This window comes from Podarcis raffonei, chromosome 1, assembly GCF_027172205.1.
Source record: "Podarcis raffonei isolate rPodRaf1 chromosome 1, rPodRaf1.pri, whole genome shotgun sequence".
NCBI classification, from domain to species: Eukaryota; Metazoa; Chordata; class Lepidosauria; order Squamata; family Lacertidae; genus Podarcis; species Podarcis raffonei.
In genome coordinates, this window is record NC_070602.1 from 71,693,145 (window position 1) to 71,705,986 (window position 12,842).

Below are 12,842 nucleotides of genomic sequence, written 5' to 3' on the forward strand. Positions count from 1 at the left end.
TACAAGGAAATATGGCACAGTCATGGCTGTGTATGGGCCAGGCTATTCAAACTACTTCATAATTTATAATGCTTATAAGAGGCTATGACCATGCTGAATGCAGATGATATCAGACACAACCAATGTATCTGGAAGAATTAAAATGAGGTTCCTATAGTATTATTAATCTAACATTAAAAATGAATCTGCAGCTTCTGTTCAATTGTTTGTTTTATAAACAAATCTTATGCTTGGGACTTTCCCCCACCCCCAAGTATAAAAAAAACTATGACACAAAAAGTATTACCAAGTTGCAATGCTAACCACTTGCCTGGGGGTAAGCCCCATTAAATTGAGTACTGACTTCTGAGTAGACATGATTACTGTTTTTGTATGGGGACAGAGAGCTTGGCAAAGATTGTTCACTTCCCTTGGTAAGAGGCAAAATTCCTATCCTGCAAAGTTTTCAGATCAGAACTCAGTGATGCCCGGCATGGTTTGCATCGTGAAATTCCCAGGTTTAATCATTCTTGTCTCCCCGGCTAAAAGAAATTAGTCCTAAACTTGGTATAAGACATAATTTCCATGGTTTGGTGCTTCATTCCTAAATGCATTTTCTTCAAAGTATTGTTCATTTGTTTTTAGTGCCACTTATTTCTCTAAAAAGGAATATTTAGGATGGTGGCCCAAGTCTCATGAAGGTTGTTTTTAAATTCCTTTTTGGTTTATGACATGGAGACTATGTTTCCTTGTCCTTCACCCTGCCTCACATTGAAACTTTTCAGCAAGAGTTCTTTGGCACATAGCCACTGCCCATGTAGCTCTGTACTGTCTACACTGGCAGGCAGTGTCTCCCTCAGTCCTACCTGGAGATGCTGGGGTTGAGCCTGGGACCTTCCACCTGCAAAGAAGATGCTCTGGGCATCCCAACAGATGCATAGTATAACAAAGTTGTACATATCTGTGTTATTCCCAGTGCAATATTTGTATGCAGGATATTGTTTCACCCTTACTTTGTATACATGAGGTATAAATTAAATTGAATTCATAGTCAGTTGCTTTGGTTCCTCTATGACCATCTTCTTCCAGTGATTGTTGTGGCAGCACTGTTATGTTTGGCAGAATTAAAAACAATAACACTGTAGATCATAAACAAGGGTGTTTAACATTTATTATTATATTTATTACATTTATTGGTTGGTTACTACAGAAAATGTATTGAAGCAACCAAAAATTGGAGAAAAACACAGAGTTTATTTGTTGTCAATGTGAGACAATAAACCAGAAGCCTATATGGGGGGAAGAGAGACTTGGAGCATGAATTGAATACTCAGGACTGTAGGGGGCTATGGGTTGAGATTTTACTTAAACTCAAGATTAGGCTTAAGTTGAGCTGTCAACCATTTGTGAGATTTGCTGGGGTGCTGTGCCTGTTTGGTTTTCTGTTTACCTCCTGCATTTTAACCCGGCTTACTCGTGAGCACTCCTCAGCTGCCTGAGAAATGAGGATTTTTTTTGACGCCACGGATACGAGCTTCGAAAGTTTATTGCCTGGTACTCAGCTACGTACAGGAGCTGTTCCTTGGTCGGAGTTTATTTATTTATTTATCCCAGTTTAACTACTCAAGCTGTTGAAGTTGACTTTTTGACCATGCGAAGCTTCCGTGCGATTTTAAGTTTCGCGGCTGCCCCCTGCCTGTCCACTATCTGCGTCAGGTCCAAATACAACCAAAGCTCGCAATCTCATAAGCGAAAGCGAAACCTTTCACAGGAGAAAGACGATTGTGGGAACCTGGCGAGTTCTTCGCGTGGAAGGAAAACCGCGCCTCACCAGCGAGACCCATGGACTGGGGAGGTGGGTTGGCGGCCCGCAGGTGCCTCCTGCACGGCTTTTCGGTGTTCCTCTGTGGCGTCGTCGTCCTCCAGCCGGCAGGTAAACAGAGCGGGCGAGGGGCTTCGCTGCTGCAGCTGCTGCTTCCTCTAAAGGCCGCTCGGCAGCCGCAGGGCGACTCGCGCCGTGAGTTCGGCTCCTGCTTGGGGGAGAGAGCGCGGAGGTCGCTCTCGCCCCGGGGGAAAGAAGCGGAAACTCCTGGATGTAGGGGAGAGCTAGTAGGGGAGCTGAGTGGGGCAGCACAGGCCACCCGCTCCCCCTCTCTTGGAGAAGCGAGTTTTGTGACAGGGGGCGAGGTGGACGCTAACTAACGAGAGTAAGGCGGACTAAGGGGGACACTTGTTTGGAGCAGAGGAGGAGGAGGGGGGCGCTTTGTAATTGCTCCTCCGTGGAAAGCCCAGCTCCTCCTTGCGCCTCTTCCTCGCGGAAATGGTGCCCACTAGGCTCGACATACAGTTGTGCTTTGGAGACTAGGGAGTTTTCTCTGCGTATTTCTGGGGCACGGATTGGAGCCATAACGCGTGTGGAAGGAGAGAGAAACTCTTAACGGAATCCAGACTGGACACCCGGCCTCTTCAGCTTGCATTGGGGAAGCGGGAGAAACCACCAGCTGGTTCCAAGCGGAGTTTCCCCCTTGGTGTGCTAATTTCTAGCGCTTGAGGAGAAATCCCTGAGAGCGGAGTGTTAAATCCGCCAACCAGCTGCGTTACCGTCTGGATCCACAGGGGGCACGTTATTATTATTATTATTATTATTATTATTATTATTATTTATTAACTAATTTTTTATATTGTACTGCCCTTCATCCGAGGATCACAGAGCGGCTTACAATATAAAAACACAAAAATACATAACATAGTAACAAACTAAAGCAATAACCCCCTCACAGGTCATATAGATGGTTCAAATAGCCAAAGGCGTGGGAGAAGAGGAATGTTTTTGCCTGGCGCTTGGACGTAGCCAAGGAGGGGGTAAAACAATAGAAATACTTAACTGAGCAATCGCGTTGGTTCTGCCCCCTAACAAAAGTCCTGCCCCCCCCCAAATCCTGGCTATGCCCATAGCCTGGCACCTAAAGATATGTCACAAAGTATAATATGCTCAAACTGTCTTGCTCTGGTGAGCACCACCTGGAGTTTCTGAACCATCCTCAGAGGCACTCCCACTTATAACATGTTGCAGTCATCTAACCTAGAGGTTACTAGAGCATAGGCAAGAGAAGTTGGGCTTTACCTGTCCAGACAGGGGGCACAGGTGGGCCAGCAGCAGGAGCTGACGGAAGGCACTCTGTGCCACTGGGGCCACCTGAGCCTCAGGTGACAGCAGTGAATCCAGAAGCACCTCCCTTCAGAGGGAGTGTAACCCCATCAGGAGTTTTGGCAATTTGTGTGAAAATGAACAAGCCTTCATGCCTGGCTAAAATTTGGCCCTTTGGCATGCTGTTGACTTTCCAGAAGCCCTAACTCAGCAACAGGAAATTCTCTGGCCTCTAGATGGCACTGTGAATCCCAGAAAAACAGTTCAAGTTGAGAAAGAGAAAGAAAAAAACCAGTCGCTAAATTAAAATAACCCTCAAGCCAGAGCAACAGCCTAATAACAGTTAGTGACAGGACATCAGCTTGATCTTTTCATTGCTAAAAACCATATAGGCTACACAAACATAAATGAAATATAGAAAAAGAAAGGGATCCTCAACATTTTGCCATTGTCTATCCTAAAGTATTATTGACTGCCCATTCCCCAGTGTTAAAGATTAGAGCAAAGTTCACAGGTGAAATATAGGAGACTATGGTTTTTGTTTTTGTTTTTTTGGTCCCATTTTGCTACCAGGAACCCTGGTGCTGGCTTCTACTGGAGGATCAGGTTAGTTGAATCCAACCCTATATTTCTAAAAGGGTCATTCCACACCAAATCACCTGGTGCCATGTGTTCTCACAACTTATATTTTCTTCAGGTTTTTTTTTTTTTGTTGTTATGTGTAGATACCTATGAGATAACCTCAAATTATTTTTAAAATACTTTTTGGTTTAAAATTGGGGGCAGGATAATTTTTTTTTAATTTAAATTTTCACGCAATTTAGGCGGGTGGTGCTGTGGTCTAAACCACAGAGCCAGGGCTTGCCAATCAGAAGGTTGGTGGTTCGAATCCCCGCGACAGAGTGAGCTCCCGTTGCTTGGTCCCAGCTCCTGCCAACCTAGCAGTTCAAAAGCACGTCAAAGTGCAAGAAGATAAATAGGTACCGCTCCGGCGGGAAAATAAACAGTGTTTCCGTGCGCTGCTCTGGTTTCGCCAGAAGCGGCTTAGTCATGCTGGCTACATGACCTGGGAAAAGTGCCTGTGGACAAACGCCAGCTCCCTTGGCCAGTAAAGCGAGATGAGCGCCACAACCCCAGAGTCGTTCGCAAATGGACTTAACTGTCGGGGTCCTTTACCTTTTTAGGCTAATGCAATTTCTGTGTCAGAAAAAAACCTCCTGTTTCACTTATTTTTTAACCAATTGGGCCTATTTTGGTATCAAAATAAAGGTAACTATGGTCTCTTTCAAAATAAGGTATAAAATAAGGTGTCAAAATGGTATTAAGTGCCACAGAAAAGGATCACCGACCATTCAGTAGGAAACAAAAAGCTATTTTGTTTCCCATACATTTAATATGGGCAGTGATGAATCATAGCCTTCTACTGTTAGAAAGGTCAAAAGACTATTTGCAATAATGCTATTTTTTTTCTTTACGAAGAATCTCTGAAAGTGACAATGGAAAGTCGGATGGTGGCAGTCTTGGACACAGATGTGATGATACCATGTGAGATCTCTGAATACAGCACTCCAGAGCTAAAGATCGCAAAAATAGCTGTTGAGTGGTATTGGAAGCCTTCTCCCAAGGAAGCGGAAAATATAGTGTACACCATTGTTTCTGGAGTGCCTCAATCTTATAGAAACGGTGCAAGAATGGATGAAAGTGAACTGATAAAAGGCAATGCTGCACTTTCCCTCCCCCAAATACAGATTAGTGAAGAAGGAATATACATATGTTCTGTGACTGTTACCCCAGATTCAAATGAAGGAACCACTGTTGTAGAGCTAATTGGTAAGTATTTATGTTGCACAAGTTTGTAGAAAACTTACAGAGAACGAACTTGTACATTTCAGAATTTCCCAGTAGCTTTGAGGTCTAACTAAGCATTATATAAGGAAATGTATGTGATATCACCCATCTTTAGAGAAAAGTCACTTTGCAAGACAGTAATTTAGAACAGTGAACTATGGGGGTGGGAGAAGCATGCTTAATCCTTTCCCCCAGGCATCAAAATACATTCCAAGCTGCTTCAGCCTCCCCCCCCCCCCGAGATGCAGGTTTGGAACCTTGTAGGGGTGGTTTGGTACAGTGAGAGGAAAGGAAAGTGTTACACTTCTACCAAAATTTCTTAACTATAAATCACCTGCTTGGGAATCATAGAACTCTAAAATTGTAGAGCTGGAAGGGATCCCAAGGGAATCTCTACTAGATCATACATGGCAGATGGCTATCCAATCTTTGCTTTAAAACTTCCAATGAAGGAGTGTCTGCTACCTTCTGAGGGAGTCTGTTCTAATGTCAGACAGCTCTTAAGAAGTGTATCTCTTCAAAAAAAAGTCACTTTGTGTTATGGAGAGGTATAGCTGACTCATTAAAAGTTTTGCTAAGCAATTTCTTATATACCAAGTGGGACCTGCCATAAAATGTTGTATTGTGGAGTGCTCCCATTAAGGCCTCCAGCCACTCAGGTGGTATCCAAGATACCCCATTGCATTCTCTCTTCATCACCCCAATTTTTCATGCTCCCCATCCCCAACAGGTTGTCAGTATTTTGTGGCTACTAAGCATGCTCTTTTTTGGGGGGGGGGTGCCTCCTTAGATTTCCCCCTGTAGTTGTTGTTTTACTTCTGCATGCTACTATCTCCTCCTTGTGTCTTAGTAGCCTTCTTTTGGTGTTGTCACTCAACACCTGAGCTCTATTCGACAGACTGATATTATCACATATATTTGAAACACTTGAAGCCAAAGAATTGGCTGGTTAGTTCAAATGAATCATTGAAAGTTAAGTCCACTCCCATTGCTTCTTTGCCCTCACTGCGCTTTTAGAATTGCCAGATCACAAAAGCTACACTAACAATAGAAGCTGCCACTGACATAATTATCTCCTCGGGGTCTAGGTTCTAAATTGTAATAATCCTATATATATGTATGTATATATGTATACCTGTAAAATTTGTTCTGTATCCTTCAGTGTCAAAATGCTATGAAGGCAGCTTAACTACTTAAACAATAGAATGATAAATAAATAGCAACAAAAATAACAAAGCAGAGGAATAAAAAAATACCTTCATATCAATGGTGGGGAAAAATAAACCAGGTCCCTTCAGGTCCGTCATTTACCTTTCTGCTTTTTCCATCCAGTTGTGCAGAGTCTCTTGTAACTCTAGTTTTGCCCAATTTTGGTATTCTCCTGGACTCCTTTCTTTAGCTCTCTGCCTCCACCATTATTTTCCCCCAAGTTCCTTCTTGTTCACTTCTATTACCACCAAGACTCTTGACCAGCCTTCTTAGTAGGCTTCCCCGCTTCCCACTCATAGCACACAGCTCCTCTTGACCCACAAAACACCTTCTTCAGGACTTCTCTTCTGTGCCTCTTGCCCCAGCCATCTCCTTCTAATTAAACAACCCTCAACCCAGGTTTTTAATTTAGACCATGTCCTTCTGAGAAATCAGGAGTATGAACTATGACTTTCACTTCACTTTCAAGCAGCTTTTGTCTGAAAAACTGTATAAAAATGCAGTAAAAACAGAAACAATGACACTTTTGATTATCTCCATGCAGCTCAACCTTCAGTAAAGCTGTCTCCCAGGACAGTTGAACTAGAAGACGGCAAGGAGAAGACCCTGTCATGCACAGTGAATAAATTCTATCCTCTTTTGATTGAGGTTCATTGGGAGAAGAAATCTGAACGCGGCAATAACGAAGTTGTACCTGCAGATGATATTTGCACAGGGGTACCTGTGAAAAATGGAGATGGCACTTTCAATGTAACCAGTAAACTGGGGCTACAACCATCTTTACAAGATAATGGAAATGTCTATAGTTGTGTTGTGGGACACAAATCATTTTCCATACGGCAGGCCTTCAATGCCACTTTGATAGTAACAGGTATTCCTTCTGTTGACCTTTTCTGCCTGTGTGTGTGTGTGTTTGTGTATAATAGTGGGTCACATCCAACTGGTGTACTTCCATGAGTGTAGGGGCTTTTGATCCAGAAGGGGAGGGGATATTTGCCCACACACCATGGACCCTTCAGCACCTTCCACTAATCTTGCCTTATGTTCTGAAATGTAGCCTTCTTTCTCCAAAGATTCATATTGTACTTACAAATGCATTAGTCTTTGGGACTTCCATGCTAGGGCATCACAAGGAAAGGGATAAAATATATTGTAACGCCTTTATACAAATCTATGGGAATACTGTGCACAGTTCTAGTTGCTGCATCTCAAAAAGATTATTGGAGCTGGGAAAGGTGCACAAAAAGGGCAACCAAAAATGATATTAGGGATGGAACAACTCCTTAGTGAGAAAAGGTTATGGCACTTGGGGCTTTTTAGTTTTTTTTAAAAAAGGCAAATATGAGGAAGGGACATGTTAGAATTGTATAAAATTATGTGTGATATAATTATCTGGGATGCGGGTGGTGCTGTGGGTTAAACCACAGAGCCTAAGACTTGCTGATTAGAAGGTTGGCGGTTTGAATTCCCGTGACGGTGTGAACTCCCGTTTCTTGGTCCTTGCTCCTGCCAACCTAGCAGTTTGAAAACACGTCAAACGTGCAAGTAGATACATAGGCACCGCTCTGGCGGGAAGGTAAATGGCGTTTCTGAGCTCTGCTCTGGTTCACCAGAAGCGGCTTAGTCATGCTGGTCACATGACCCGGAAGCTGTACGCCAGCTCCCTCGGCCAATAATTTGGGCAAGTGTGTCTTTGTATGTGAGAGGGGGGGGGGAAAGATGCATTTTCATAAAAGAGAGCCATTGAAAATGGAAAATACCATTGAAATTGAAAATACCATTGAAAATGGAGCTATAAAATCTTACTGCACATAAATGAACAAGCAAATACTGCAGACCTTCTTTGTTCTCTGAAAGGTGATTTTATGCAAGGAAAAAAATATCTAGTACCATAAATATGTGGAGTTATGCTCTAATAACCTTTGGGGACGTTTTGACTATATATGATTTCAGCTTTATGCATAACCCCCTGTAATGTAACCCCCATGTAAAATTTGAGTCTACTATAATATGTAAAACCACACTTTCTGAGATTTGGATTATCAGGTCATTGTTCAACAGAACTAACCTTTGTTTTTCGTATTTTGTGTTACAGCTGCATCACAACCAGTTGGAAATGTTCAAAATCATCCTGCGGGAGGCAGTCAGCCTTTACCACCAGGAAGCATACCAGTACAAGAAACAGCTGCAGGATCAGATCACGTTCAGTCTCACCCTTAACCACACGTGCCTCAAATTTGTACCATAGTTTTGGGAGAGAAGTGGGAGGGGATGTGGTCAGAGAAGTAAAAACAAATTGGGAATTGAGCTTAAAATCCCCATTTCAAATCATTGGATTCATGAAGACTTTCAAAGGCACAAATGATACAAGGCAGGTTTATAAAGCTGCCGATCTTTCAGGTGAGAAGGGTATATTAAAATATTCTAATTTTGTAACTAGATTTAAGGATATCATCCAGATTTTATCCTCAGGAAAACATTATTGTTTGACTTCAATGTAATTTGGCTGGCTGTCCATCATTTGTGCCTTGGAAAATCTCCACCTACTTCATGGTTAAATTAAATATGTTTTATAATCTGCCAGAAGACTCACTGATGAGGGAAAAGCTAAGAGGCACAAATCTTTTACTTTTTTTGGTAAATGTTCATGATGCCGACAGTCTTGATTGTCGGTGGGTGTAAAGTGGAAGTTTGCTTGATCAAGACACAAGTCTATGACAATATTTTCCTAAAAGTGCCAACAATGGAAAGCAGGAATTTAGGATGGTGTAGTGAATGAGGGTGGGTTCCCCTGCCCCAATCTCTTTGGTCTTTGAGACCAAATGAATAGAAACCACCTGTGATCTGATTTCAATAAGTTCTGCACATAAAAAAGGAAGTCTCTAATTGCAGCAGGGAGTAATAGGCAATAGTGAATATGCCTAGGAATGCCAGTATAAGAAGCCTTCAACAGAAATAGTGAATTTGAAATGTATTGATTTAGCCATCCTTATTGTTGCAAACCGAATGCAGTGTGTCAGCTGGCTACATCCCCTGCAAGTCAGCTATGAAGAAGATACTTTTGTCCTACTTCCTTTCATAATATGCCAGTTGCATTTATCCCTTTATGAGCTATGAAAGCAAGCTCTTTTGATGATAAAGTATATTTGCAGAATGAGCAAAGACCTCTCATTGTCTTTTCCTGGACAAAACAGCTTGGCTCCTGCTGTAAACGACTCCTTTGAAAATCATCAGTATGTTACAAACAGCAGTTCTCAGAAGCTGCATTCTGAGTTTAAGCTAAAATTAATAATAATAATAATAATAATAATAATAATAATAATAATAATTTATTATTTATACCCCGCCCATCTGGCTGGGCCTCCCCAGCCACTCTGGGCGGCTTCCATAGAAACCAAAAATACAGTAAAATATCACACGTTAAAAACTTCCCTGAACAGGGCTGCCTTAAGATGTCTTCTGAATGTCAGGTAGTTGTTTATCGCTTTGACATCTGCTGGAAGGGCGTTTCACAGGGCGGGCGCCACTACCGAGAAGGCCCTCTGCCTGGTTCCCTGTAGCTTTGCTTCTCGCAATGAGGGAATCGCCAGAAGGCCCTCGGCGCTGGACCTCAGCGTCCGGGCAGAATGATGGGGGTGGAGACGCTCCTTCAGGTATACTGGACCGAGGCCGTTTAGGGCTTTAAAGGTCAGCACCAACACTTTGAATTGTGCTCGGAAACGTACTGGGAGCCAATGTAGGTCTTTCAAGACCGGTGTTATATGGTCTCGGCAGCCGCCCCCAGTCACCAGTCTAGCTGCCGCATTCTGGATTAGTTGTAGTTTCCGAGTCACCTTCAAAGGTAGCCCCACGTAGAGTGCATTGCAGTAGTCCAAGCGGGAGATAACCAGAGCATGCACCACTCTGGCGAGACAGTCCGCAGGCAGATAGGGTCTCAGCCTACGTACCAGATGGAGCTGGTAAACAGCTGCCCTGGACACAGATTTGACCTGTGCCTCCATGGACAGGTGTGAGTCCAAAATGACTCCCAGGCTGCGCATCTGGTCCTTCAGGGGCACAGTTACCCCATTCAGGACCAGGGAATCCTCCACACCTGCCCGCCTCCTGTCCCCCAAAAACAGTACTTCTGTCATGTCAGGATTCAACCTCAATCTGTTAGCCGCCATCCATCCTCCAACCGCCTCCAGACACTCACACAGGACCTTCACCGCCTTCACTGGTTCTGATTTAAAAGAGAGGTAGAGCTGGGTATCATCCGCATACTGATGAACACCCAGCCCAAACCTCCTGATGATCTCTCCCAGCGGCTGCATGTAAATGTTGAAAAGCATGGGGGAGAGGACAGAACCCTGAGGCACCCCACCAGTGAGAGCCCAGGGGTCTGAACACTCATCCCCCACCACCACTTTCTGAACACGGCCCAGGAGGAAGGAGCGGAACCACTGTATGACAGTGCCCCCAGCTCCCAGCCCCCAAGACGGTCCAGAAGGATGTTATGGTCGATGGTATCAAACGCCGCTGAGAGATCCAGCAGAACTAGGGAACAGCTCTCACCTTTGTCCCTAGCCCGCCGGAGATCATCAGCCAGTGCGACCAAGGCAGTTTCAGTCCCACGATGAGGCCTGAATCCCGACTGGAAGGGATCCAAATGGTCCGCTTCTTCCAGGCGTGCCTGGAGTTGTTCGGCAACCGCCCGCTCAATCACCTTGCCCAAGAATGGAAAATTTGAGACTGGGCGATAGTTGGCCATCGTGGCCGCATCTAAAGATGGTTTTTTAAGAAGCGGTTTAATAACCGCCTCTTTCAGTGGGTCTGGGAAGGCTCCCTCACGGAGGGAAGCATTCACCACCCCACGAAGCCCATCGCCCAGTCCTTCCCGGCTAGCTTTTATAAGCCAGGATGGGCAAGGATCCAGGAGAAAGGTGGTTGGTTTCACTCGTCCAAGCAGCCTGTCCACATCCTTGGAGGTAACAGATTGGAATTGATCCCACTCAACTTGACTAGACAGAACTCTAGCACTCTCCCGCCCCGGCCCTGCTCCCACGGTGGAGTCCACTTCTTCCCGAATCTGAGCGATTTTATCTGCAAAAAACTTTGCAAAATCATTGCAGGAGAACATGTGGCCCGTACTGGGCCCCGATGTTGCAGGTGGTTCCGCTAAATTGTGAACTACCTGAAAAAGTCTCCTGCTGCTGTTTTCTGCAGATGCAATAGAGGCGGTGAAGAAATTCTTTTTCGCCGTCGCTATCGCCACTAGGTAGGCTCGACGCTGAGCTCTAACCTGTGTCCGGTCAGATTCGGAATGAGTTGTCCGCCACCGGCGCTCTAGCCGTCTCAACGATTGTTTCATAGAATCATAGAATCATAGAATCATAGAATCATAGAGTTGGAAGAGACCACAAGGGCCATCGAGTCCAACCCCCTGCCAAGCAGGAAACACCATCAGAGCACTCCTGACATATGGTTGTCAAGCCTCTGCTTAAAGACCTCCAAAGAAGGAGACTCCACCACACTCCTTGGCAGCAAATTCCACTGTTGAACAGCTCTTACTGTCAGGAAGTTCTTCCTAATGTTTAGGTGGAATCTTCTTTCTTGTAGTTTGGATCCATTGCTCCGTGTCCGCTTCTCTGGAGCAGCAGAAAACAACCTTTCTCCCTCCTCTATGTGACATCCTTTTATATATTTGAACATGGCTATCATATCACCCCTTAACCTCCTCTTCTCCAGGCTAAACATGCCCAGCTCCCTTAGCCGTTCCTCATAAGGCATCGTTTCCAGGCCTTTGACCATTTTGGTTGCCCTCCTCTGGACACGTTCCAGTTTGTCAGTGTCCTTCTTGAACTGTGGTGCCCAGAACTGGACACAGTACTCCAGGTGAGGTCTGACCAGAGCAGAATACAGTGGCACTATTACTTCCCTTGATCTAGATGCTATACTCCTATTGATGCAGCCCAGAATTGCATTGGCTTTTTTAGCTGCCGCGTCACACTGTTGGCTTCATTGCCCTCAGATCCGTGGAAAACCACGGGGCTGTCCGGGCTCCATGCAATCGGAGAGGGTGCTTCGGAGCCAAACAGTCAATAGCCCTGGTTAACTCCACATTCCAGCGGGCCACCAAGGAATCAGCTGAAAGGCCATCAACATGGGATAAAGCATCCCCTACCACTCTCTGGAAACCATTTGGATCCATTAAGTGGCGGGGGCGGACCATCCGAATTGGTCCCACCTCCCTGCAGAGGGGATGGGTCGCAGAGAAGTCCAGTTGCACCAGGAAGTGATCTGACCATGGCACTTCTTTCGTTTCGCTTTTACTTAGTGTCAGATCACCAACATCCATAGAGGTAAACACCAGGTCCAAGGCATGTCCGCGGCTATGGGTTGGGCCAGACTTATTCAGGGACAGCCCCATGGAGGCCATGCTTTCCACGAAGTCCCGAGCGGCCCCTTGTAAGGTCGTGTCGGCATGGATGTTAAAATCCCCTAGGACGACCAAGCTAGGTGTCTCCAGGAGAACATCCGCCACGACCTGAAGCAGCTCGGGCAAGGAATCCTTGGTGCAGCGGGGAGGTCGGTACACCAAAAGGAATCCTGTACTGCCCCTATTGCCCAACTTCCAGAACATGCACTCGGAAAACTGGGTCTTCCCAATAGGACGCCT

At 45.0% G+C, this 12,842-nt stretch overlaps 1 protein-coding gene across 1 annotated transcript; it reads left to right on the plus strand.

Moving 5' to 3' along the window:
- Nucleotides 1–13: 13 nt before the first annotated feature.
- Nucleotides 14–8,404, plus strand: LOC128398253 (natural cytotoxicity triggering receptor 3 ligand 1-like). The gene is made up of 4 exons (XM_053377624.1): nucleotides 14–1,912; nucleotides 4,607–4,957; nucleotides 6,729–7,055; nucleotides 8,280–8,404. The coding sequence occupies exons 1-4, from the start codon at nucleotides 1,822–1,824 to the stop codon at nucleotides 8,402–8,404; spliced, it is 894 nt and encodes a 297-aa protein (XP_053233599.1). The 5' UTR covers nucleotides 14–1,821.
- Nucleotides 8,405–12,842: the final 4,438 nt, after the last annotated feature.